General features: G+C 36.9%; 1 protein-coding gene across 2 annotated transcripts in view; it reads left to right on the forward strand.

Moving 5' to 3' along the window:
- ZSWIM6 (zinc finger SWIM-type containing 6) overlaps window positions 1–27,435 on the forward strand; it is a 190,057-nt gene that overhangs the window by 123,471 nt on the left and 39,151 nt on the right. For both annotated transcript variants that reach the window (XM_028123914.2, XM_028123913.2), the window contains exons 3-4: window positions 14,029–14,177; window positions 17,373–17,523. In XM_028123914.2, coding sequence (XP_027979715.2) covers window positions 14,029–14,177; window positions 17,373–17,523 — 300 coding nt within the window. The remainder of the gene's footprint in view (window positions 1–14,028; window positions 14,178–17,372; window positions 17,524–27,435) is intronic.

The following is a 27,435-nucleotide window of genomic DNA, read 5'->3' on the forward strand; positions in this document are numbered from 1 at the left end:
CTCTCTCTTCCCCATGGTAACCACTGCCTGGTTTTTATGGTAATCACTTCCATGGTGGTTTGTGTTTTGTTGTTGACATCATTAAACACTAGTTTTAGTTTTACTTGACTTTCATTCAAGTCATGTTTGTAAGATTTATGCCTATTGTTTCATGTACCTATAGTTCATTCATTTTCATTGTTCTAGAGCAGTATTGTCCAAAAGAAACATAATGTGAGCCACATGTATAGTTTAAAATATTCTAGTAGCCTATTTAAAAAGAAACAAGTAAATTAATTTTAATATTTTATTTATCTCAATATTTATAGATATAAATTCAACAAAGAATTGACATATTTTACTCTTTTTTCATAGTAAGTCTTTGAAATCTGTTTTATACTTACAGTATATCTCAAACCACAGCATCATCACAGTGCAAGTGCTTAATAGCCACATGTGTCTGGTGGCTACCTTTTTGGGACAGCACAACTCTAGAATATTTTAGCTATGAGAACATCACTGTTTGTCCATTCCACTGTTTATGGATCTGGTTTTGCATAAAGCTACTGTGAACATTCTTTTACAAGTCTCCTGGTGCTGTAAGATACTTTTAAAATGGTTTTTATGTTAGAGGAACATCCATATAGCCATATTTCTTCTAGTACTCAGCTTTATTAAAGTGTGTAAAGCATTTTACTTGGTACAGTCTGCCATTGTTAAATAACAGTGTTGTAAATAACTGTGGCACAGAAGTACCTTTGACCCACCAAAAGTACATGCACTCAAGGACCTTTTCAAGTAGTCTGCTCTGTCCTATCACCTGGCTCAATCTTGCTGCTTTGTGAAAATTCAGGCCAGTTCACAGTCATCTCAGAGATTTCTCAGGAGCCTATCTGTGGTTTCTTATTAAATTGTTCGGTGGAGGTAGAAGAATGGGATACACCATTTCTTCAAACTTTTATGTGTTCTCTTTCTTTCCTTTTTTTTTTTTCTCTGAATTTTTATAATCCATTAGGGTTATATTCGTCTCTGCATTTTAGTTTAACCAGAGGTCCACATCAACAATCAGTTGTTTGTTCTGCATGTGTCTTCCTTGTTTTGAAGAACAGCAGCCCCCAGAATTTCTTGTCTAACAGCTTCGAAAATTCACTTCCATGTTGAAATAGTAAGACTAACGAATCAATGTAATGTGAAGTTGGATGCGAGAAAGTGTTCATGTGACATTGTATTTCTTTCAGATTTTCTAAAATTAGAAGAAAAAGTTAAGGAAATAGCAAGGACAGAATGCAGGTTAGCTTTAGGCTTACTGTGATTTTCAGATAACTTTTGTATGAGAGTGGCTTCACGAGAGCAGTGAACTTGAACAGTTTATCCCACCAGCTTCCTCTTCACTTAATTTATCATCAGAGTTGTTCGTAGCCTGGAAATGGGCAATCACATGAGCTGCCTTCCTGCCTTCCATCGTAGCGTGACAAGTGGTAAAAAGAGGAGAGGTAGGAAGCAGGCCATGACCGTAAGTGACAAAATGGGGAGTCTGCTCCTTGGAGGGTCTTATTTTAATTCTTAGATTGATGACTTACTGGAGGGTGGGATTAAAAAATGTTCTTCAGTTGTTTGACCATATGATCTCACCTGCCTCTAAACACCCCCAAAGTATTCTCCAAACTGTTAAAGCAGTACATTTTTGTATGGTCTTTTCGGGTGTGTTTTTTCTTTGAGAAGAAAGATGTCTTGAACACAAAGATTGGTAAAAGTTAAGTTTTATCTTAAGGAGAAGTATCACTTTTACTTGGCTAGATAAATAGAGTCAGGGTAGGATTTAGATTCAGTTATCTTAATGGGTCTCTTAAAGCCCAAGAGGTTAAGCTTATCCAAGGCCTTTTTAGAAGAAAATCATAATTTGTAAGTAAGTACAAACTACATTGGTAACAGTTGGTTATTCGTTTTACTTGTGAACATATCCTAATACTTCTTAAAATTCTCTTGGTTGCTTTTCCTTTTTACAGTTGACCCTTGAACAACACGGATTTGAACTGCACAGGTCCACTTATACCTGGATTTTTTTCAATAAATATATGTATCATACTGTAAATGTATTTTCTGTTATAAATTTTCTTAACATTTTCTTTTCTCTGGCTTACTTTATGGTAAGGGTACAGTATAAAATACATATATAAAATTTACATGTTGATACTGTTGACATTATTGGTAAGGCTTCTAGTCAACAGTAGGTGATTAGTAGTTAGGCTTTTTGGTAGTCAAAAGTTATATGTGGATTTTCGACTGCATGGGGGGTTGGCACTGTAGGGTCACTGTATTTTGAAATATGTCATTTTTACAAGAATTTTATCCTGAGGAGTTAAAAGCTTTTTCAAGACAATTTCAGGCACATTATTCCTAACAATGTCCTTATCAGCTTGGTATCGCAAATTTATAATTGTAGTAGGTTCGAGGGGAAGAAACCGAGAATGGGTTAATGACATCCAAGATCAGAGATTCAGCGAAGGTAGTTGAAATATAGCCTTAGTTATTGTAATAGTTAAGTCCTTTTCAGTAGACTTTTTTTGCATTTCTTTGTTGCTTTGTGAAAGCAACATTTCCTCCACATAATTTTGATTAGATTATAAAACTAACTACTGTATGGTAAATAGTGGCTCTAAGATAGTTGATATTAATGGCCCTCCAAGGAGATTGCTGGCTGTAGTTCTGCATTTTTTTTTTCAGCAAAATTGTTTGCTTTTGGTTTTACATTCTAATAAAATGTAACTTCCACATTCTCAAAAAAGATGCTGGTGTCTTTGCTGAGTACTTTTCTAGAAATTTACTGATTTCCAAGTGCTAGTCCACCCTCTTTGTTAACTCAGCCTTTTCTGGTCCTTTATGTTTCCTATTAAAGGAGATGTATTATATAGATTGGTAAATCATGGTATAGGGACAGAACATTGAACTTAAAATCTGAAAGCCTAGAGTCCAGTATTGTCTCTACTATGTATTACCTGAGTGACCTTGGGTGAAATTCATTTTTTCTCATTTAAAATGGTCATGATCTTCTCTAATAACATTGGGAGAATTTTAATAAGGTATACATGTGTAATAATAATACTACTACAATATAACTGAGTTTACCTCATGTTTAGGGTATCCGGAAGTACTCATGAGAGAAGAAACCAGCTGGGAGATGAATGATATCAGAGTTGGAGGTTATCTTACTTTCCTCTAACTTTCTGGCATGTATTTCTTCTCCTTTCTCTCTTGGGCACTTTGGTTTCGTGACACCCCCCTCCCCTTGCCCCCATGAGCTAGCCTGTACTGGGCACATCACTGCAAAGAAGGACAGACTGAGAGAAAGCTGGCATTGGTCCAGACTTGGAACAGTGGTGGTGGGGAGGAGGGGTCATTGCAGTGGCCCTTTCACTCCTAGAGCTTGGGCCAATCCCAAATGTAGGCTAGACTTCTCCCTGACTTCAGTGTCATGTGCCCAGAAATACCATTTCAGTCACAGAAGTAAAAGGGATATATCCATGTGTCAGATGCAGTTGACACGTGGCATGTAAGACCTCTTCCACCTCTGATTCTATGACTTTGGTGGTGATACTTCTACAGAGATGCACGAGGCACTCATGTCATGCCACACACATGCACCTCCTGTAGTTCCACCCAAGTGTGCACTTCTGTGTTGTTGTTCTTTGATCAGACATTTCAATTTGTTTGAGTGTGGTTCTAATAAAACCAACACCATAAATTCCATTCATGCCTGCTACTCCTGCTTAACTTAGCCTCGAAATGCCTCTGTGTCCCAGCCATCTTATATATCAGTCCATTTAGGTCTCTTAGAGATTCCAAACAAACAAGCAGACCTACTCAGCAATACTGTGTTCATTGTGTAGCTTATTTTTAGTTGATTGTAAACTCCATCAGGGCTGAAACTATGACTTGTGTATCTTGGTACCTTCCCTAAGGACAATACTTAAGAAGCCGTACGTGCTCAGAATTTGTTAAACAAAAAGTAACACTGTCATTTTTCATTCCATTTTGTTCTTAGTGGGAACTTGGAGATTTATTCCTGTACACGTGCATGTTCCGAATCTAGCAGTGGGTGACAGTTGGAGTTGTTTGATGAAGGCCTTATGTCACATCTTTCTTCCTTTCGTTTCCCTGTGGATGGTCATGTTCATTGTAATTGGGCTTGCATTAGCAACCAGTTTTTACAAGTATCCTAGGGAGATAATTTGGTTATTATAAGCATATTCTTTCTATCATAGAATATTCAGGCATTGACAGTTGGTGAAACAAAGGTAAGATCTCCTGGTGATTAATATAGTTTGCAAATATATTCTATAGGAGAGAATTGAATTTGCTGTCCTAAAGTGCAGCAGTGTGAAACTTAGGGAAAATTTAAATCAATTAAAAAAAAGTATGTTGAAAAAATGTATAGTAGTATAGAATTATATGAAGATAAAAAGACAAATCCTCATGGGCTCCTTCCCTTAGTCTCCAACAGGCCTCTTACCCCGCAAAGCAACTACTGCGGACAGTGCGGTTTGTATTCTTTGAGACAGCTTTCTCTGTGCACACACATACGAAAGTTTTAAAAAACAATTAAAAATATTTTTCTGCATTTTGCTTTTTTCTCTTAATAGATGATGGATAGCTTATGTTAGTTCAAACAGGTCTATTACTGTTTTAAAAATGTTGTATAGTATTCCATAGTATGGATATATTTAACCATTAACCTTCTGAATGATTCTGAAGTTGTTTCTGTTTTTTCCCTACTATATGCAGTACCACTGTGACTTTCCTGTGTGTTTGTGTGTGTGTGTGAGTGAATTTGTGCAAGTATTTTTGAATAATAGATTCTTAGTAGAAATGCCAGAACAAGTGGTACATGCAGTTTTGAGTAATTATTGCCCAATTTCCCTCCAAAAATTACTAGGTTTAACTTTACATTTTAACTAAAATTAGATGTTTCTCTAACATAATTTAATTTTTTTTTTTTTTTACAAAATTGATGGAATGCATGATCATGTACACATGACTGTCTTTACATGAAAAACATTTCACTTCAGCAAAAGAGAAGTAGTCTTAGAACTTGAGTGTCTTAATTTGGAGGAATCACATCTCTAGTCCATGAGGAATTTGCTAGGCTAACACCGAGACAACCAATTAACTTTTAGCCCAATACCCTTCATTCTTTCTCTTTCATCTCCAAATCTTGCCTTCCCTCACACGCTATAGTCATCCACACTGACACTCTCCCCACTCTCATGCTTTACAAAGGATCACTACCAACTGTGATTGGTTTCCTCACCAGTCCTCTGTCCTTTAACCGGCTCTGTGTCTGTCCATGTTGGCTCCATGAGCTTGTTCCCATCTTCCCCACAAATGGGTGTCTCCTACCTCTCACACTGAGACTCCTCGGAGTGTTGATGAGCTTAGAAGTTAACCTAAGTTCTAGAGAGGAGGGGGGTGGGGGGATGGGTTAGCCTGGTGATGGGTATTAAAGAATTGGAAAAAAAAATGCTAGAAGACACGGAAGGGAGAGGGGATGTTGCATGTGATATAATAGACTGGTTTCCTTAGTATACTTTCTCCAGCTTGGAAAAAAATATATTATTAAAAGCTGATATGGGGCACCTGGGTGGCTTAGTGGGTTGAGCATCTGACTTGACTTCGGCTCGGGTCATGGTCTTAGGGTTGTGGGTCGAGCCCCATGTTGGGCTCCGAGCTCAGCAGGGAGTTGGCTTGATATTCTCTGTCTCCCTCTTCCCTCTACCCGTTCCCCTGCTTGCCTGTGGGCTCTCTCTCTCTCTCAAATAAATAAATAAATAAATAAATAAATCTTTTTTTTTTTAAAGCCAAAAAAAAAAAAGTTGTTATGGTAACATTTTCAAAACACCAGAAAAGTAGAACATTTTATAATAATTCTATAATTTTGTAGCATTTTATATACTTCTATAATTTTAAGATACATGTTTAATTTTTTTTTAATTTTTGAGAAATAAAATACAACTGATAAAGATATGGTTTCTTTTATATTCATCCACATATCCTTATTCCTCCCAAGAGGCAACCAGTACCATTAATTTGGTAAATAGCCATCCAGTACATATCTAGATAGCATGGTTATATGTAATATACATATATATAATGTATGTATGTGTATATACCAACACATAACATGGTTGTGTGATATCTGATAAGTTATATAATTATACCACACTGTAAATATCTTTTTTCAACAACCTTTTTTAACTTAATAGTATTTTTGAAAAATCTATTCTCAGAGATGCATCAGTTTTTACTGCTGTGTGGTATACCCTGTTTTGTTTAAAGGATCTCTGCTAAAAGATATTTAATGATTTTTTGTATTATCTTATTAAAATTTGTCAGTGTTTCTGTAATATTTCACAAATTCAAAGAATGCCAAAGTAAACATCATTAAACACACACACACAAAAGAAGTTAACCCTAAGTGAGACTACCTTTGCTCTCCAGCTCTGTTAATGGGGGCAAGTAACTGAATCTGTTCAGGCCTCAGTTATTTTATTTGTAAAACATGGACAATAAAGTTTTGTTTCGTAAGGTCAGGAGGGTTAAAGAAGTAAATCTGAATTGCTATTATCACGGTCATTGTGATGAGTTAGTTGACATGAGTCTTCCGGGCAGTGTTGAAGAAAATATTTATAAGCTGTTTTTTAAACAACGTCTTTTAAAATCATCTGAGCAAACTATTCTTGAAGCTTGCAAACATAGTAGATTTCCTTTAAGATTTTATTTATTTGACAGAGAGAGAGAGAGAGAGCGCAAGCAGGTGGAACGGCAGGCAGAGGGAAAGGGAGAAGCAGGCTCCCCGCCGAGCAGGGAGCCTGATGCAGGGCTCGACCCTAGGTCCCTGGGATCATGACCTGAGCCGAAGGCAGATGCTTAACCCACTGAGCCACCCAGGCGCTCCAGTAGATTTCTTTTAATAAATCTGAAGAGTTGGGTTATATAAAAATAAGACTTTCTGAGAACTTTGCATTTAAATATTTATATTTGTGTGCCAAGTAATACATTTTTAGCTAAGTTATAGAAAACAACCTACCTGTTAATGCACTCTGTTTACACTCTGCATTTTTAAATGAGCATGGAAAGTGTACAAATACTTTACTGCTTTTCATCCATATAAAATATGTGATTATTTCTGTACATGAATAGTTTATTATTGAACTTTTGAGGTTAAGTTGAATGATAAGAAATGAGAAATAAAGTCAGATGAGAGGAAAATTTTAGAGGAGGAGCTGTAAACCCTGTGATGGTCTACGTGAATTCCCTTGAGATCTGTGCTGATGAAGGTGCTACTTCTTTGGCCTTTAGCTGAGGGGAAGGTGGCTTGCTGAGGGAGCACAGCCTGGCACATGCCAGGGTTCCCTCTGTCAGTAGCCTCCGAGCTAAAGAAAGAAGGTGGGCTGTCTTCTGACAGCTCCTGGGGAGGACGTGACACTTCCAGCATCGCAGTAACATTACATAGGTTGACCACAGAGAACAGAAGGTGAGGAAGGATCTGAGTGTTGCAGCTATCACAATATTGTAATTGAAATGAAGGTATTGGCCACTACTTTGAAATGAGGGTTTAAGGAAGAGTAAAATTTAAATCTTTTTTCAAGTGTGTGTTTATTCAGTGCATGTTATTTTTCAGCAGTCTTCAAATTCTTGTCCTCTCTATAGAAAGGCTTTTTTTGAGTATGAATCACTGAAGTTTGCTGCCCTGCCTTTTCCCTCTTGGTGCCAGTGGTTGAGGTCAGGATTTTGCCTGCAGCTTATAAGACAGGTGTACCGGTGCCTTTGTAAGTCACAGACATAATGTACCCTAGCTTTAACAGTGGGCACTGAAACTTTAGGATATGGCATTCTTCTAGGTCCCCTAAAAGAGGCTGAAAAAATCACCTCTACAGTGTAGACATCTCCTGCCTGCATTCTGCCTTTATACTGAAATTGATAATTTAATTTTAACCAAAAAATCCCCACTTGTACATAAATATAAATGGTGAAAGCATTATTTGGACAACTGTATTGCTAAAGCAGTTAGGTCACAGTTAAGATGAGGAGGTAAACTAGAGCCTTTCATTTCTTTTTTGTTTGAATTGTTTTCCAGCAGATTAAGAAGAGAAAAGAAAGCATTAAGTTCCCTATTAGAACCCAAAGCTGTGAATAATTCCACATACCAAACATAGCATAAGCCAGTTGTGAATGTGTCTCGGTTTCTCAGTTTAAAATTTGCAGAAGGGTTTGGTGCTGCTTAATGCTTAGAAGCAACTGTTTTCCTTGACATGAGGCAGAAATTTCATTTGGTGTGTCTTAAATATGCTTTATTCAGTAGACTGGAGAGGTGTCTGTTTGATGCCTCTGGAGCCTGAATACTTTCCAGTATGAAGATGCACAATGTGCCACCATGTTTAACATCCTCTCCAAGTTTGGAATCGTTCTCCTACCCCCCTGGCAAAGATTCTGATTCAGTACTTCTGAAGTTGTACCTAGGTATCCATTTTTTTTCACAGTGTGCCTTAAGAATTTTGATATACTCTTAATTTTGAGATCTCCCAGGGTAAGGGAGTTTTGGTATTGAGATAAATCAAAACTAAATCAGAACCAAATCAAGTAGCAGACAGGGGAAGTCAAGGGCATGGACAGTGTTCCTTCATGTCCATGAATTCTCCTTTCACTCTCTTCCTGTGTAAGAGGGTGAATGAAATTCACACATCTGTAGCTGGGAATGAGAGACAATTAAACTGTTGGACTTTTTTTACCAGATAATTTCACTTTCCCTAAAGGCTTGAAACTTGAAGAAGTAAGCTTTGGTAATAAACTGCCCACCAAGATTAATTATACAGTTGTAAAAGTTATAGCATTTGTAATTATAAATATAAATAAGGGTAAAAAATATGATAGGTTTTAAAACTCTTTAATGGACCATTTAATTTATATATACAGATTCTGATTCCTGCCCAACTTGGGGAATATCTAATAGCAAATATATAAACACATGAATAATGTTTTTCTTTGCATACCTTTCTCAAAGCTAAATGCTGAGAACCGGTTTGTCTTTGTTTATAGATAGCCACTAACAAGTAGAAATAAATTTTGCAAATCTACATTTTATACAAGGCTTAGGCAACACTTTCATGCATGTAATCCAGACATATTAGGATTTAAATAGTTAAACTTCAGTATTAAAGTTTACTAAGTGAATATGCTGTTTTAGGAAGGTCATTATTGTAGACATTTAATTTCCTGGTCTATAATGTATAGTATTACATATTCCTAAAGTGTTGAGTTGTGTTTAGAGTAAATTTATGTTTTATTTACCAAGAAGTTAATCTTTGCACGCATTCTTATTACTAAGTGAGGATGTTTTCTATGCAGTCACATGAAAAGATTTCTAATTCTATCACCTAGTTAATTTTTTATTCCTACATTATAGAATTTTAGGTTTGAGGAAATGGAGGTCCGAGGAGCTTAAGTGATTTGCTGGATGACACATAGTTTTCCCAACTCTGCCAAGAATTGAAGTATTCCGAATTCTAATCCAGGATTAGGAACCCCACACATCCTCTCAGCTCATGTGTGTAGACTTCATTAGATTATTTGCAGTAAAATTTTATTTGTGGGCCATTTTCCCTCTGCAGTTCCTCCTCCTTCCCCCACACTCTTGAAGAAATATGTCAATTCTAACACTAGCTTACCATACTCCTCCCCCCAAAAAAACATATAAACAAAAAACCCTTGGTTTTCTTAAAAACTTGAGAAACATTGTTCATGTATTTATACATTTGCTATTAGATATCTTCCCACCTGGGCAAGAACAAAAATCTGTATGTCTGTAAATTAAATGATCCATTAAAGAAATTTAAAAATTTATCATATTTTTTAAAAATATGACAGTGTTCTAAAACCTATTGGACTTTAAGGAAAAAATGCCTTGTATAATTCAAGTTAAATGAAAGTGATTCCTGGATTACTCTAACACTTTTCTCTTTTAGTATGACAAAAATAATGAGTTGAGTATATCCTACAGTTTTTGTAAAATATCTGGATGTTGACCCCTTTGCCATTTTAGGCCAAGGAGACTGGAATTTTCTCTAAATTGAATTGAAATCTACTTAAAATACTTGGATATTTATGTGGCAAACAGAAAAGTCAAGTCTCACATGGCTACTGTGACCCAAGCAGTGAAGGGTTGTAGCATGCCTTCCACTATACCATAGGACAGTCAGTCCCCATCCAAGCCCTTTGGGTGCACAATTCTTTGTAGGTCCTGGCCCTCGGTGCCCAATAGAGAACAACCAACAAGTCATGAGTATTGGGGGAAATAACCACTGTGAGGATAGAAATTGAATTTGTTTAGCTCAGGTCATCAGAAAGAACAGTGAGAGAGTGGATAATCAGTAGCTTGTCAAAATTAGGTTAAGGAGGCAGGTGTCAGATTTCCCAGAAGGATTTTAGCAAGATACTGGGAAAAGCTTAAATATGAAAGTTGAGAGCACATAGATGAGTTGTTTGGAGAGTCTCTTCTGATGCATTTAGATAAAGAATCTATAGTTGTCTTTGTGCATTTGCATGTGTGTGTCTCTCTGTGTGTGTCTTTCTCTAGAATCAAGGGCATGGGCTGGATTAGGGGCTCCCAATCCCTGTGGGATAGATATAACCCTGGCGGTTGACTCTTCACAGCACTGTGTGTCTCTATCTGTATCTTCCCGTGAAAGAGAAACGTGCTAACAAATGCTTGCAAACATCTCAGTATCCTTCCTTAAATTTATGTTTGATTTAGGGCTAACAATGCCTGCCTCGATACCTTCATGGTTCAACTTTAGCTCCAAGGTTCTGGGATGTGTTCTTCAGCAGTGGAGAGAACCAGGAGACTGGATTTGGCATTGTGGCTGTGGACAAGTGATAAACACCCTGAACTTGTTTCTCCTTCTGTAGAATAGGGATCATAATCTTTACTCATCTCTAGGGGACATTGTGAGGAGAAAATGAGATAAATGTATGTGAAGATGCTTTAGCATCGTTCTTTTTTGATAAGAATCCTTTCCTCAGGGGAGGGATGTACACAGGTCTTTCCTCCCATTTCCGTTACTTGATTCCATTACTTGATTTCCTAATTGAGACAAAAATTAGGTGTCAGGAAGCAGTGGTGAGCAGGGCAGCTATAATTCTTGCTCTCTGGAGCTTAAATATAGACCTACTTGCATAATACCTACTTGGAACAACTTTTTCTGCCTTACTTCTGGAAGAACCAGTCTCTCCAGCTCTTCCTAATAGGTCACTCATTCCCATTGCCATCCTCACTCAGTTTCTCTCCCTAGTCTTTAAATGTTGGCTTTCCTTAGGCTCTGTCTTAGGTGCTCTTCTTGTCCTGTAGAGCCTCCTGTCAATATCCAGTTCCCTAATTGAAATCCTTTCTCCTCTTCTTGGCTGTCTCAAAGAACTTCAAATTCATCATGTCTGAAACTGAACTCAGGACCTTTTAAACACTGCCCCTCCTACCCTCTAACCTGGGTCCTGCTCTGATCTGTGTGTCTTTGAGTTGTCCAGTATCTCATCCAGTTGTTTAACACAGAAACCCATGTCTCTCTCAACCCCCTGATCTTCCAGATTTCACATACCCACTTCATTACCAAGTTGTATTGTTTTTATGTCTTAAATTCCTGTCAGATTCTCCATTTCTGTTCTCAGTGTTGTTTTCAAGCTACCATCATCATCCTTTGCACAGACTATGCATCTATATCATTCTCACTGTTTTCGTTTGTATTTTTGCTTCCTAGTCTATCTTCTACACTTGAGATTTTTTTTTTTTTTTTTTGGTACTTAAATATATTTACGTGGTTCTGAAATTTTAAAAATATAAAAAGGCTCGGTGAAGAGACTTCTTCCCTCATGTACCGAGGTTACCCATTCTATGCATATGTAAGGAAATACTAATACATAGGCTCTTTCTAAAACTTCACTATAAAAAAGGGGGTATATTATGTATCCTTTTCTTTGGCCTGTTTTTTTTTTTTTTTCATTCAACAGTATCTCTTGGATATTTTTCCATTGTAGTACAGAGAGAATCTCCACATTTGTTTTTATGGCTGAATATATTCTATTGTAGGAATGTTGAAACTGATGCACATTAGGAGAAAACATCTTTTACTGTCCAGGGCATTTCATTCTTCTTCTTTGGACCACCTTATTATGAATTCCCATTTGTTATGCTTAGGGAAGAAAAAAAACCTAAGCTCCTCACTTGCCAGGGCTCTCAAGGTCTAGCCCTTCTCCAGGATTGTCTTGTACTTGTCTTCTCCTCATCCTCTACTTTTGAGTTCTGTGGGTGTGGGCTATCTTTTATTTCATCCATGTTCTGTGTTCCTTCCCGCCTGAGACTTTTGCCTAAGCTCTTAGTCTTACATTCAGACTAATTCCTTTTTCTTCCTTTTTCCTTTAACTTCTAATCTACTTAAGGCAAATCTCAGCTCAGTTTCCATTTCCTCAAGGTGTGTTTACCCTGGCAATACATGGCCCAGTCAGAGCTTTCTGATATAGTCTGCTGGCATTTTGGCTTCTTCCTTGGAGTAGTTACCATTTATTATCATATATTTATATGTGTAATTACTAGATTGATATCTCACAACTTAAAATAGTGTTTCTCATATAGTGGGTTGCAGCCCATTATGGGTTATGACATCAGTTTTAAAAGTTATGATAAGCTCTTTTAAAAACATATAACAGAGAATATCAGACCCTTTCACTTATAGTCAGGGTCTTTTTCCCTCATACTTTTGCTTCAGATTGATAGATAGTAGATGTCATCACATAAACACCAGATATGCAGATATATCGGGCTTGATGTAAATTGTATTTGTTATTGTTGGTCCTAGTCAAAAATAATTTGGTGGTAAATTATATGAGGACAGGAATTCTGTCTATTTTGCACACTATTTCATTCCCAAGTCTAGCAGAAGACACTCAGTAAATGTGTTGGCTCAGTGAATGAATGAATGAATGCACACCTTTTCAAGGAGATTCACAGACTCACTGCTCTCCTCTTAGGGACTAACGGACCCTGGTTCTAAGCAGGTGTTAGTGATTGTTTCCTTGGCCAATTCATTCTGTTTTATTAGATCATTAGAAGAAAAGGAAAGCAATGTAAAACCAGACTTATAAATGTATTTTTTAAGGGTTGATAAGGACATTAAACACTATTGTGGAAAGGTTTTTAGATTTAAATTTTTTTATATTCCTTATGAATCTTAGGCCTTAAATACCATTTTATTTTTTAAATAAATAGTGAAACTTAATTTTTACCTGCCTAAGTATCTGGATAATTTTTGAATTTCTAAGGTAGTCTGCACACAAGGGCTTATGACGTAGCTGTTATCTTTTGTGTGTGCTTCAGCAATAAAATATTTACGCAGTTTGGCAAGGTGATACTACAACCTGGTTTAGGACAACAGCTGCACTGCCTGTTCCCATGTGGCTTGATTTCCCTTTTTAATCTTCAGTTTTCTGCAACTAAACACTATGTCAGCATGTAGTTTATACAGCAGCAGATAACAGTGAAAGCTTCTTGAATTAACATAGTAAAGAGAAAAATACTCTACTCCGTTCACTTGGTTTCACATTTTTCTCATGTCTTTGAAAAACATTTTCCTAACATATCCTACATAGTTGAGCTTTATAAACATCATGTATTTACAATGAGACATTTTTGTGATTTTTTTATTCTTTAGAGATCTTGTAAACTCCTCTCCAAAGGTTTAGTTTCTGATCTTTAAAAAAGAAAATATCTCAGTGCTACAGTAATCTGCATTTTAGCTTAGCACAAATCAAGAAAGTCCTAGAAATAAGAGAATGATTTTTATATTTATTTTCAGTTATAAATTTGTATGTATAAATGAAATTGAGATTGGCTTAAAAAGTGTATAGGCAAAAAGTGCAGAATCTTAATTCTTTTCAAATTTATAATCAGAGCCCTTTAGCACAGAGTTTTTATCTAGCATATGTGTTATTTTTTCTTTCTATTTCTAGGTGCTCCTGATCCAACAGCAGGTGCTAGTATAGATGATGAAAACTGCTGGCACTTAGATGAAGAGCAGGTTCAAGAACAGGTTAAACTGTTCCTTTCCCAGGGCGGGTACCACGGATCAGGGAAGCAGCTTAATTTGCTCTTTGCAAAGGTATGATTTTTTTTTTAAAGAAATATTCTAAATATATACATATATAGAAAGTATCTATATATGATTATGTGTACAATAGAATAAAGGCTTCTTTTTTATTTCTTTTTTTTTTTTAAAGAAGAGCATCTAAGTTAACCAATCAATTAGAAACTATTATGTTGTAATGCATTTACTTACTTAGCTATCCTTAGGCAAGATGTGAAACATTTTTGTTTCTCTCAGTTCCCATTACTAAAATGGTGACAGTTTATACAATTTTGAAAAACCTTTCAAAACTCAAAAGTAAGTAGCTTAATATTATTAAAAATGCCATCTTTTCAAGCTTTTACTTTTTCTAGTTAATGTTCTCAAGTAGAGCATAACTTTGAATACAGTCCTTAAAATGTGCTTCATATATTTAGGGCTTTTTTTTTTGAGGTTGAGAAGTATCTCTTGTTCCAATCCATAATCTGTAAATTTTACATAATTATTTTTGAACAGTTAATACATGCATATAACATTATAGATTTAGTTTAATAATGTTCAGTTTACTTAAATTAGTTTCAAAAGCATGGACTTTGGAGTCATATAGCCCTGGCTTTAAATCTAAATTCTAAATCTCATTGAATGTATGAACCTTAGCAAGTTATTTAAGTCAGTTTCCTTATCTATAAAATTAGCTAATGATAACATATCTCCTCAAGTTGTGATTAAATGATGATGGTGTCTAACATGTCATTTTGGCCTTGGTAAATGTTAATTTTCATCACCAAAATTTGACGGAGAAACAAAGTTATCTTCCTTATAAGTTCTGTGTGAGTAGAAACTGTGTCTGTTGCTTTATACAGAACTTTTAGTACCATAAGTGCAATTCTGAATACTGGGTAAAATGCTTTTTTAATAATATTAAATCAGTGTCTTTTATGGGGGTATAGCTACTATTATGACTAATGTATTCAAATTGGTTTTAATGGATGAGATAATTGATTGATACTTTTGATAACTCATTGACACTTTTGTTAAACAGCTTTTCTAGTATTTATAATAATTAAAATATTATTTTTAGTTCTGAAGAATTAGAGTATATTCCGTTACAGAAAATAGTGTATTCTGATTAATCATTATCCTCTCATTAAAGATTTTATCCCATTTACTATATATTAATTGCCAATTTTCTGAAAATTAGATTATAATATAATACATCTTACCCTAAAACTACTTCACACATGATTTAATCATCCTTTGGTAATTCACAGGTACATCAAATTCTTGTAATACATCGGAGTCAGACATCTGAAAATTAATTACCATTGGACTATAGATGTACTTGAGTATTGCTTGATAGTTGTGGTTTATATGCTTTAACAGTGAAGTGTTTATTGTCATTGCTATTGCTGAGTAATAGATTAGAAATATATCAGGAAAATAAACATTAAATCACATCCATGATAGAGTGGTAATATTAAAGGTTTGGTATATTTAGATACACAGGAAGTATTTCACAGACTCTCATGTTAGCGAATAGTACACTTTGGCATAGTGGAAGCAAAGTGAAAGAGGTATTAGACTGGCCTGTAGCTGCTATTTTTATCCTTGTATATGATGTACGCATTATGCTTGCCATATGAAGTAACAGCATCATCTAATTTTGGAAATGGCATAACTTTTATTTTTTATTTTTTAATTTTTTGGCATAACTTTTAGAGTTAAGACAGATTTGGGCTCTGATCCCAGCGATTCCTCTTGTCCTTTGGGCAAGTTACTTCACTTCTCTGAAGCATGGTTTTTATATTTCTTAAAATGGGGATTATAATCTGGCCTATTTTATATGGTTATTGTGAAGATTACATGATAAGTATAACTGTAAAACTCTTTAGCGTGATGTCCAGTAAATGGCAACTCCCTTTCTTCCTCCCAGTCTTCTTCTGTTCATGACTTTTTAGTGCTTCCATACTGGAAATAAAACTTTTTAGGATTATTACTGAGATAATCCTGGAAGCACAACACTTGTGAGTCAGTGTAGAAGTGCTTTTGAGTTCTTTACAGGGCTCCCATTTGAAGCCTGTGATGGACTTCCATTACTTGTCAGGGTATAGGCCTGACACAGAATCAGTAGATCTTGAGGTTTGGGCTGCCTTATTGAATATCTGCCATTTCCTCTTTGATTTGCCTTTCACATAGAATCTTGAATAAAAGAACCCCCTCTCCTTTTCTGCTGCTTATGACCTTGCTCCAGTAATTTCCTATAGGGAGAACTGGTGGTGTGGTGTTCAGCTGGGATTCGTGTTTGTTGAACACATAGCAGTACACATTTGGAAGGGATAGATTTACTTAGGGGTTCCTATAGAGACACTTAGTCTTGTGTTTCTTTTCTTCCTTTTTTTTTTTTTTTTAAATTTGGAAAATTTGGCTCCAGAGTAATGGACAGAGCTTGAAGTTCCAGCTTGAGAGGCTGAGTTAGCTCGCTAGGTCACAGGTTATAATTCTGCTTCCTGGATCGCTCAGTTAGGGCCAGAGAGTTCTTTAACTTGCAGCACAGCCCATTTCCTCTTACAGCCCCATTGGGGTGAATATAAAAGTATGATATTGCTCTTCTTGTCAGAAAACTTTGGTGTGAGAACTTACTGAAATTCTAATTTACATCAAAAACTGAAGGACTTCACAACTCTGGAAATAAACTAAAAAACATTGCATTGCACAGTTTAAATTGGTGAATTGTATGGTATGTGAATTATGTCTCAATAAAGCAGTTTTTTAAAAACAGAAAGACAGATGTTATTATTAAAAACATTATACATTCAATTTAGAAGATCCCTAAAGAGTTAATCAATAGACTGCTTTCAGCTCTTCTACTCTAGTTGTAAGTACAATCAGTTGGAAGAGTCAGGCAGGTGCCAGATGATTTGTCTTGTTTATTTTGGTATTGTTTTTCTGTGGCTGGCAAAAAATTTATTTTTTTTTTGTAATTGGAAAGTTAACCAAATTTCTTTTCCTCATTTGGATTATGAAACATGATTTTACGAAATTAACAGTTAATTCTCTGATTAAATTGCCATTTAGGATAGAGACCAGTTTTTCACAACTTTTGTTTGCCAAAGAGGACTGTTATCAAGAATTAACTGCCTCGGACCCCAGAGAAAGAAAGAAAGTGGTCTGCTCCTGTATTGCTGTGCATTTTTGAACACTTTTCTGAAGGTCTGTTTTTTTCCCCACTAGGTGCGGGAGATGTTGAAGATGAGGGACTCTAATGGGGCCCGCATGTTGACGTTGATAACAGAGCAATTCATGGCTGATCCTCGTCTGTCACTTTGGAGGCAACAAGGCACTGCGATGACTGACAAATATAGGCAGCTCTGGGATGAGCTGGGTAAATATAAGTTTCCTGACAGATTGCCATTGATTTGTGTATGGGTAAAGATCATGGTTCAATGTTGAAAGCACATGGTCGGGGTGTTGCTGAAGGGAGAGCTGCTCATATATGAACTTATTGCCATTAGACACTGGTTAGAAGTAGGAGGGCTTGGGCTGGCATTTGCAGGAAATAATCTTGGGAGGGTTTGGAAGAAATTGTCAGATCTTGAGGAAAGCAAGCACAGGAATCTCCCTTTAAATATTTGAAAAAAGAAGCCATATTATTTTAAAATAGGTATTTTGTATAGTAGAGCTGGTTACTCATTTCTGGAATAATATTGTAATCAGTTGAGCGAAAATTTGGCTCTTTTCCCCCTTTGAGTACATTGAAAGTGTCAAAAGTAGTTTGAACATTTATTTTTTGGCTGTTACAGACTTAGATGAGCTGTTGACTGTCAGAATGGAAAAAATAAACTATAATTTTTATTGCTTCCCAAATCTCTGTAATAAAGATATAAATATAGCAGGTGGTTGAAAAAATGAGAAATCCACTAGTCAGGTTCACTGGGAAATTTGGGGGGGATGATTATTTTTATCCAATGTTTATTGCTAGGGAATTAACAAATAATGCATTTGTTAAATTGTCTTTCTATTAAGAATATGACAGATGGAATTTTTGATAAATGTTCTATCAATGTCTGTATTAATTTTATGTTCTGGATATGTTTACTAGAAGATCCTAGTTTCATTGAAATTGAATAGTAGAACTCTTCATACCTTCCCCTTCTTTCCCTCTTGGCTGATAATAGATCATATCCTGCTGACTGATCCCATGTCAAAGTCTAGATGAAGAGAAACTGTTGTTTGTGCATATAATACATTATTGTAATAATTGGAAGGGACCTTTGAGGTGAACTGTTTTATGGATAAGGAAATTGAACTCCAGGGAAGTTTAGGATACTTCCAAAAGATCATGTTGACTAATCTAGGGGTATGCCGCAAGTTGGTAAAGAATTGGACATCAGAGTTTCCTCTTTGCCATTAATAGGATGTGTGTTCAGAAACTTGCTGTGGCTGCCAACTCTTTTTTTTTTTTTTTTTTAGTCATAAATGTCTGCTACTTGCCAAGTGTTAGATATTTGTTGGCCTTTTCCCCTGGTATTTTTATTAAGTATCTTGTAATTATTTGGTCACCTGAATTAATGGTTAGTGGCCTTTACCCCCATCAAAATTTAAATCAGTCCATAACTATAGTAGATTGTTTCAATATATTGGAAGAGTGTTTGGGAGCGCAGTGTGGTAGTTTGGAAAACACAAGTGTAATGCATATGTTTAAACATGTTTTTATAGAATACTGAATGATAACACTTTCCTAGGTAAACCCTCCTCAGTTTTGTATTTCTGTAGTAAATATTAAATTGACTAGTTGATTTATGACATTGGAAAGGTTTACCATTTAAAAAAACTATAACGAAGGGAATCATTTAAAGAAAAAATACTGGATTAATATTAAATGAATAAAATTTAAAGAGCTTTGGTACTTGGAGGAACTTAGGATTACAGATAACTAATTAGGAAGAAAGTGCTGACTACTTTTTTTGGTTACCAAAAAAGTACAAGTGATATAGTTAAATAAAACTTAGAGTGTTCATATTTAATCCATTAGCCCATCTCACTTTTCCAAGTTGGTTTTGAAAATTATGTACCTCAACTCTCAGTCCAAAGTATAAATTCTCATCAGGTGGAAGTTTCCACCAGCTGATTCTAGTTATACCCTCTGATGAACTGCTTTCTGATTGTGGGCCAGGCTTTGTATTATACAAGTTCTTTGATATCAGTCTAGGATGAATATATCTTTTTGCCCTGTATTTTCTTTCTTCACAAATCATCCCTTCCCTCCTCCCCCACCTCCAATCATTACTAGACTGTTATAAATTCTCTTGTGTACTCTGATGGCAAGCAGAGGTCAGTAACCATTTTAATGGAGTCTAAGTTTTGCGAAGAATCCCATGTAGAAGTAACAATAGCTATTGTATCTTAATATTCATTCACCAAAAAATTAACTAAAAGTTGCTGCTGGACTACAAAAGGAAATGATTTTGCTTCTTAATAAAATGGGAGATTTTGACTTTGTGCCCCTGCACAGGGCTCACATTGCTTCAAGGCTCTGCTTTGGAATTAAATGCTGAGCACTGCCAGATGCCAGACATTGAGAAGAGGCTGAGTTTTGTCGGCAAATGGGATCTGCAAGTTAATTGGTGTTTTCTGCAGGCTTCTGGCTGTGAAATGAAATTGGAAGCCCTTTAGCCACATGGATAATACAGGACCTGAATACAAATGTCACATGTCACCATCAGGACCCACTGTGAGACAATAGTGTTCCCACTCCAACACTGCACCATTACAGATCATTTAAATATGGGGATTACATTTAAACTAAAAGCCCCATTTGCCTTTTACTGCAATTTAAATGTCCTCTTAGCAAAAGCTAAGTGACAAATTAAATGAAAAAAGTGCCCACATTTTTAAAGCTGTAATGCAAAACAACCTTTTATTGCTTCTCATGTGCCACGAATGAATCATTATACTTGTCAACCCTAAACCAAGCCATAATTGGAGCAGCTACTGTTATCAAAGTGGGGCCGCTCTGTGACAGCTTAATAAAGCTGAAACTGTTAAATTAAATCTCAGATGCTTAACTCCTTAGCACTGGTGAATTCGATGGGTCCATTTCTGGCAATGGCCAATACACCAGGAAAAAAAAAAAGATTCCTGGCATGAAAGCCTTATTCTGATGAGAATGTACAAGTAAAAGTATCTTAGCCAAGTAACTCTGCTTCTTGGCGGAGGGATTTGGAGGCATCAGATTGTTGGCCTGGTTACAAAATTGTATTTTTGAGAGGATCAGATATTCCCCTCCCCAAAATTTTCAACTTACGGAGTATATGTGATTTATTAAAATTTAAGTGTTGATGTTTCAAAACTAGTTTTAAAAATAATATATATTCATATAACTTTGTCTCTCTTTCAAATAAGTATATACAAACTTCTTTGAAGTAGCAACAGGCCGGATTCCTTTCCCCATCCTCTGGCTAACAAAGGGATTGATGATGCTCAGTTCTTCTTTTCTAAAATAAGTGCCTATGATACTCATTTGGTCTGAGTTAATTTTCGTGATTTATTCCCTGATTTTCATAATGTAGTATGAAATAGATACAGATGCACACTATTAAGATCCTGTTCAGTGCATCTCATTTGCAGATGCATTATTCTTCTACATGAATCTGTTTTTCATACATTAATTTTACTTTTTCTGTGCAATGTTCATTTTCTGAAACATAGAGCAATCTTCTCAGAATGAGTGTTGTTGTATCATGTTGAGTATAAGAAAGTGTATACCTTAAAATCTTAAGACAGAAAGCCCATTGCGGGGACAGAAGCTGCAGATTTGGTGGAGCTATAGAACCCACACCTCTTTAGTTGCATTCTTTATTCCATGACATGCAAATAGTCTAGAAAGCAGATCACAGCAATAACCCCTAGATTTCAAAGAATAACCCAGTGCTGATGGGTGACAAGCACACCTACTGTTAGCCCTAACGGCTGTCTGTTCAGCACACTTAATTACCATGGGGGTCTTTAGGGATGAGGGGATATATGGTAACCTCTCATCTGTGTTGATAGGTCTCTTTCCTTAAATGTCTTCGTAGACTATAATTTTACTTTGCTTCATAAAACTAGGTTGTGGCTGCCAGTCTATTAAAACCTAATTAAAATGGATGTCATTAGAGGAAACAGTTAAATAGGATTTAATTACAGCTTTGTCATGGGGAAAAATTCTTAAATTTTCATTTTCAAGTATTACATAATGTGTTTTTTTCTTAAAATTTTAAATACTTTCTCTCTGAGCTGAGTCATGTGTTTTGCTTTCTAGTGTGTAAACCCTGTTTTTTTTTTTTTTTTTTTAGGGAGAGGCTGGGCTCCCATTGCAAGAGCCTTGCTGCTCTGAGCTGTGCTCACTCAGTTCACAAGAACAAGGTGTTAGCTCTCAGAATTTTTTTCAAAGGTTTTGATATGGGGGTGCCAGACTGGCTCAGTTGGTGGACCATGTGACTCTGGATCTCTGGGTTGTGAATTCAAGCCCCATGTTGAGTGTAGAGATTACTTAAAATCTTTAAAAAAATTTTTTTTATATGGCTACCTAACTCTCTGTGAACAGACATAGCCATAGTTAGAAGTTTCTTTCTATTTTGAGTTCCATTGTAAGGTTAGTTTGACCACTGTTATTAAGCAACAGTGGTAATACTCCTTGTAGGGTGCTAGATAGATTGAGTGGGTCTACAGATTCAGGGTACTTGGAATCACAGTAAATCTTTGTTCAGCAGTAGAGAACCTAACCCATCGTTCCACCCATTGAAACCAAATTTATTGCAAATACTAAAAATTACCTGCTCCATGGACTCAGAACACTGTCCTATCTATACCTCTGATGCAAATAGTCATCTCTGTGGACCTCTTCTCCACCCACCCTCATGATTCTTGAATCACATGCTTAAGTCACGTTTAAAATGATGCTCTAAGTCATTTGCAAGTGCTTTTCTGCCCAGTCAGAAATAAGATTCCAAAGGCTTTGCTTTGGAGGTCATTGTGGAGAAGTTTCTGGGGAATGCCACCTTACATCTCCTAACATAATAGGATAAGTAATTTCACCACGGTTTAGAGCCGCTGCTTAGTTTATATGATAAATTCAAATCTAGGCTTTCCAGATTTTGAGGCTGATTAGTGAATGCCTGAGGAGTAACTGCTTTTCGGTGAGAGTTAGGGAGCATTCCAGTGTGGTTTGCCGTGTAAGTAGTGTTCTCTTGGCTAGTGCCATGGAGAAAACAGCAATTCCCACAGCCCCCCTTGCAGCAAAAAGGTGTCAGGCACAGAGTTGGAAAGTTCTGTGTAGCTCTAAGTATACAATGTAAACTTAACGAACCCAGTACTTCTCACCTACCAGTTTGTCTTCCCTGGGCATAAGGAGAATACAGCTTTACCATGTAAATCACTTCAGTGCCTTCCATTAACCCTTCTTTCCATAAGTCTTTCTGTGGTTTCTATCTCAGTACATATTAAGCACTTGCTGTGTCCAGAGGAATAGATGTATTAAGTGTTTGATTTTACTTTTGGTAATGGTCCATGTAGTAGAGAGGGAGTAGAGAGATAGAACCATCAGGAGACAGAAATTAGAATAGGTATGAATGAACTGAGGAGCACTTTGATAGGGTAATTTATTCACATATTAGTATAAATACTTGTACAGACAATTTAATATGGTTTTACAAGATGTTCATGGAGGTGAGTTTTAGGGAAGAAGTAGTGAGAAGGAGTAACATGAACAATGACAGGGATGAACTAACTCAATGGGGGAGGGCTATAAAGCATTCAGATTCATTATCAGCAATGTTGTCTTCACGATATTCAGTCCAGTTTTATTGTCCTTTGTTGTTACTTCAAAGGGAGGAGAGGAGGGAGAGAGCGTAGACATAGGTTCTAGATTTTTGCTGTCTTTTATTTCCCATTTTAGTCCAGCTAGTTAAGATGACATAGATGTCAACACTTACTTTATCAGGCACTATGCTAAGCACTTAATGCGTGCATTATATTTTTATTCTTAAAACAATCCAGTGAAGTATGTATAATTATTAGCCCTAATTTTATAGCTGAGTAAATTGGAGCTTAGGGAGACCAGATAACTTGCCTGAGGTCACAGCAGCAGAGCAGGAATTTGATCCCAGGTCAGTGACTTCAAAGACTTAACCATCAAAGTGGACTCCATCCTCACTTGCTTTAATTTGCCTTTCTGCTAAGGGGTCTCTCTGCTCAGGGCAGAGCAGGGGCAAGGCAAAGCGCACCTAGATGGCAGTAAGCCCCATAAAAGCTGCAGGGCCTGGTCTCTCCACCCGTGGTCCTGCAGGTCTAATGGTGGTAGTCAGCAGAGCTTACCTAATGTAGTTGCTCATCTGTGTTTCTAGGGACTCTCTAACTTCAGTCTAAAAAAGCCACATTAATGTAGAAGAGCCAAATCCATCATATGGATTGAGAAATGTCATAATAAACTTAAGCTTCTCACAAAATACATGCAGTACATACTGCGGATGGATTACAGTCAGGTTTTCATTTCATTTTCCAGGCTCCTTTGCTAAGGAGCCAGTGAGACCCTTAGGTCAAGGTCTCTGTCCTGGCCTCTACCAGCCCCTAATAATAACACAGTTGTCAACACTTGTTTATGTCATATGGTCTGTAGCTCTCCAGACCCCTCCTGCCCTTGGGCTGGGCTGGCTGCTCTGGAATGGGGTTGCACGTTCCTGTTTCAGTCTGTGGTTTCCCCCTTATTATCCAGAGCTCCCTCTAAACATGGAGGCTTTGTCCATTGTATTGCTCAGGAGGCTTTGCTTCTATCCAGCCGTGTTCTCAGAACGCCTGTCTGCTGCTCAGTCCTCATTACCTGGGCCTGGTTTCTTTCTCTGTTGTATGATCCTGTTGCTTTCTGTCTCTTAAAACTGAGATTTCTATGTTTGTGGGTCAGAGGCCTTTGGGTTCTGCTCTGCTGCGGAGATAAGAAGAGGGGTTTGTTCTCTGTTTCTTTAAGTAGGCAGAATTAATTTCTAGTTTGGGTCAGAAGTTAACCAAAAGAGAGAATGCATATTTCTTTACTTTCTGGGAAGTACTGTCCACCATCCGTCTCTTGAGTGCAGCTGCTAGGGTGTAATTATCCATTCAGTACCTATTTATGGGAAGAAGGGGAAATAAAGAGAAAAAATTTTAAATATTAGCAGAAAATGGTAGATTCTCAAGATTAAAAGAGATCTTTACAGACCATTTGATCCTATTATCTAACCAATTGGAGATTCCTAATGATAGTCATTCTCTGAGTACAATTGGATAATTTGTAACAACACTTGGGGATCACCCCCTTGTGTATTTTTATAAAACTTTATTCTAAATATAGACCACAGGGATTGAGTTATGAGTTAAGATGCCTTATGACTCATTGTAGTACATGTTAGTGTCCTTATTGTATATGTAGTATGCTGGTACATTATTTGTACCAAGGATGGTTCCGATTACTTTTTTTATGTTATCTTTATTTATAAGATGAATCCATTGGTAGTAGATACTGTTTTCACATTAGTGGCTAGTAGGAGTATCAGAGCATTGGTATGAAGTATCCTTCTTCCTCACAACAATTTTAGAAAAGTTCTCTTCTCTTCCCATTTCCTAAAAGTTAGTATTGCACTTGCCCTCAAGAAACTGCCACCAAAGGGAAATGTGGCTGGGGGAGGGAGCGGTCTCCTTGCTAGACTGTGGATCTCTAGAGAACACCATCACACTAGAGTGGTGGGAAGTGAGAGAGTGGGAATGAAGGAAGACAGGCTGGGGATAATTTCCTCTCACCATTTCTTACCCTGAAGTGGCAGCATACAAAAATTAACAAGGTCTGAGAAGCCCTCATTTAAGCCATCTGAGATTCCCAGGGACTTCTTGGGGAGTCAGAGATGCCAGGAGCTAGACTGAAAGAGGTGGAAGCCAAGGGAGGACTGAAGCAGCCACTTAAGCTGTTCTCTGTGGGTGTTGTATGGAGCAACGTGCTTTACAAATGTTTTTGTAGTTGATTAAAGCTTAAGTGGGTTAATGATGGGGCAGGAGAACCCAGGAAAATGATTAATGGGTGTCTCTTAGACAGGGGGTGTTCCATGGTGCCTTATAGGGCCCCTTAGGTGGGAGGGGGAGGAAGAGAGTGTGGATGGGGAAGGCAAGTCCTCTCAGTCCCAAAAGAGTGACTTTCACCACTTGACACATAGGCTTTCTGTTAAGATTTCTTGAGGACAGAGGATTCTGAGATTAAAAATGCATGCTTGATTGTGACTATCTTCAATAGGCTTTTGAATAGCCGCCTTTCTTAGAGGTCTACTGAAGAATGACTTTTTTATTTATATATATAATTTTCTCTTTTATGGAGAAGGCAGGCTGGTAAGTGATTTATAGCAGGTGAATTTTTGTGAGGCTGCTATAAGCTTATCTAACAATTGCATAACATTTTAGTGTTTAAAAATTCCAAATTGGAAATAGTATGCTGTGTGGTAAAATACAGGGAAGGGGCCTTCTGCCATTAAACTGCTTGGATGAGTTAGTGCCTGGGTTCGAAGCTATTTTCTCAGGCTCTGATCTAGAAACAAATAACCGGGAATAATGACAGTAATTGTCTGAAAGTGGCTAACTCTTCCAACTCTCTGTGTCTCCTATTGCAAAGATAACCTTTGACAGAGAAATCAGAATCTCTGTGAATTTGAACTATACCTTGACCCTAGGTTGTGCTTCCCAGCCCCTTTCCTTTTGGGGTATCTTAGTAAATTTCAAAATTTGCTTGGGCAAACCTGGAGGAGAGAGTAAGAATTCATTGATCAGGAATTAGACTTAAGTTATTAGCAACCTTGAAATGGCTTAGATTGGAAGCTACAGTCTCTCTTGTGGATGAGCATGGGCTGAGGGGGCTGGATGGGAGGACTGTAAACCAGGCACTTGGGTCAAATATAAGCTTGGAAGTGGAAGAAAATCCTGTTAGGAAGAATGCTTTCAAAATGTTGCCAAGACCACAAAAGTCTGACACCTGACATACAGACATTTAAAGATGACATTAATGTGTTCAGCAACCTATTCACCATACATATTGATCATACACAGAAGATGCTCTTTGCTAAATGTTAGGGTCCTAAGTAGACCAGGTAGTCTGAGAGATTTTTGTTTGTTTTGAAGCCATTTAAACCACTCACTGTACTTAATGATCTTGTCAGTTGCTCTCTTTTTGGTGCATTTAAACTAATTCCAGAGCCATCCTTTTCCATCTCTGTATTAGTGTTCATGTGATAAACTCACCCCCTTTTGCCCTTCCTGTACACTAATTAGAACACTGAAAATGACGCATTTTTTTAAGTTAGTTTTCCTGTACAGGTGGGAAAAAATGTGCCTGGCATATAGTTGGTGCTCAGTAAAATATTTGTGAATAAAATAATGAATGAATAACTGAAGTGTAATGTTAAATACCTGTCTGGAAGCCTTAGGAAGTATTTTTGGTGTACTAAAAACAGTGTTTGAAAGGCCATAATCCTCACTGTGTCCTCAGTTTTCTTCTCCTCCTGGCTTATCCCACCTTTTCCACTCATGGTGGATGTTCATGGGTGCCTGTGTATGCCTAAACGCTTGCGTGCGCGGATGCGCACACACAACACATACATGAACACACACTGAAATACAAACAGTGTACAGTACAGAAGGGCAGTGATTCCCCCTTGCCATCAGTGCTGCAGGTAATCTATTGCATTAATCAGCCAGCCAGTGGGAAATGCATGGGGAGTGATTATACTATCATACACAATACAATCAGCATGAAGCACTTGTCAAGACCAATACATCAGAGTTTAATTCAGTAATAGAATGAATTAGAGCAAAATGAAACATTCTTTTCTCCCAAGAAACTCAGCACCCATCACAGGTTCTTTCTAAACTCCATAGAAAAGTCAGTGCATTAAGAAACTTTTTATGAATAAAATTGCAGTTCTGATATGACCAATTACTACAATCCCTTTTTCTGGGGATTCTTATACAACTGTGGTGTTAAGAGTGTATTCATCAGTATTCTATAATCATAACCTTTGGTAAATTTGATTATTTTTTGTTAGGGCTCCTGACGATCTTTTATCCTAAGTTGGTATTCTCCATGGTTAAGTGAAAGGCAGGTTGTTGTCCTACTGGCTCAGGGAAGCACTTATCCCCAAATATGACTGGTGGACGGTAGGGTACCTTAGCAGAACAGCAGGTCAATTAACAATAACCTGCTGTTTACAGGGCCTTATGGTAGGCACTGTCGTTAGGAGCTTATAGTCTC

Source organism: Eumetopias jubatus, unplaced genomic scaffold (assembly GCF_037043125.1).
Source record: "Eumetopias jubatus isolate StellerSeaLion01/CBP00866 unplaced genomic scaffold, mEumJub1_p1.0 scaffold_5, whole genome shotgun sequence".
NCBI classification, from domain to species: domain Eukaryota; kingdom Metazoa; phylum Chordata; class Mammalia; order Carnivora; family Otariidae; genus Eumetopias; species Eumetopias jubatus.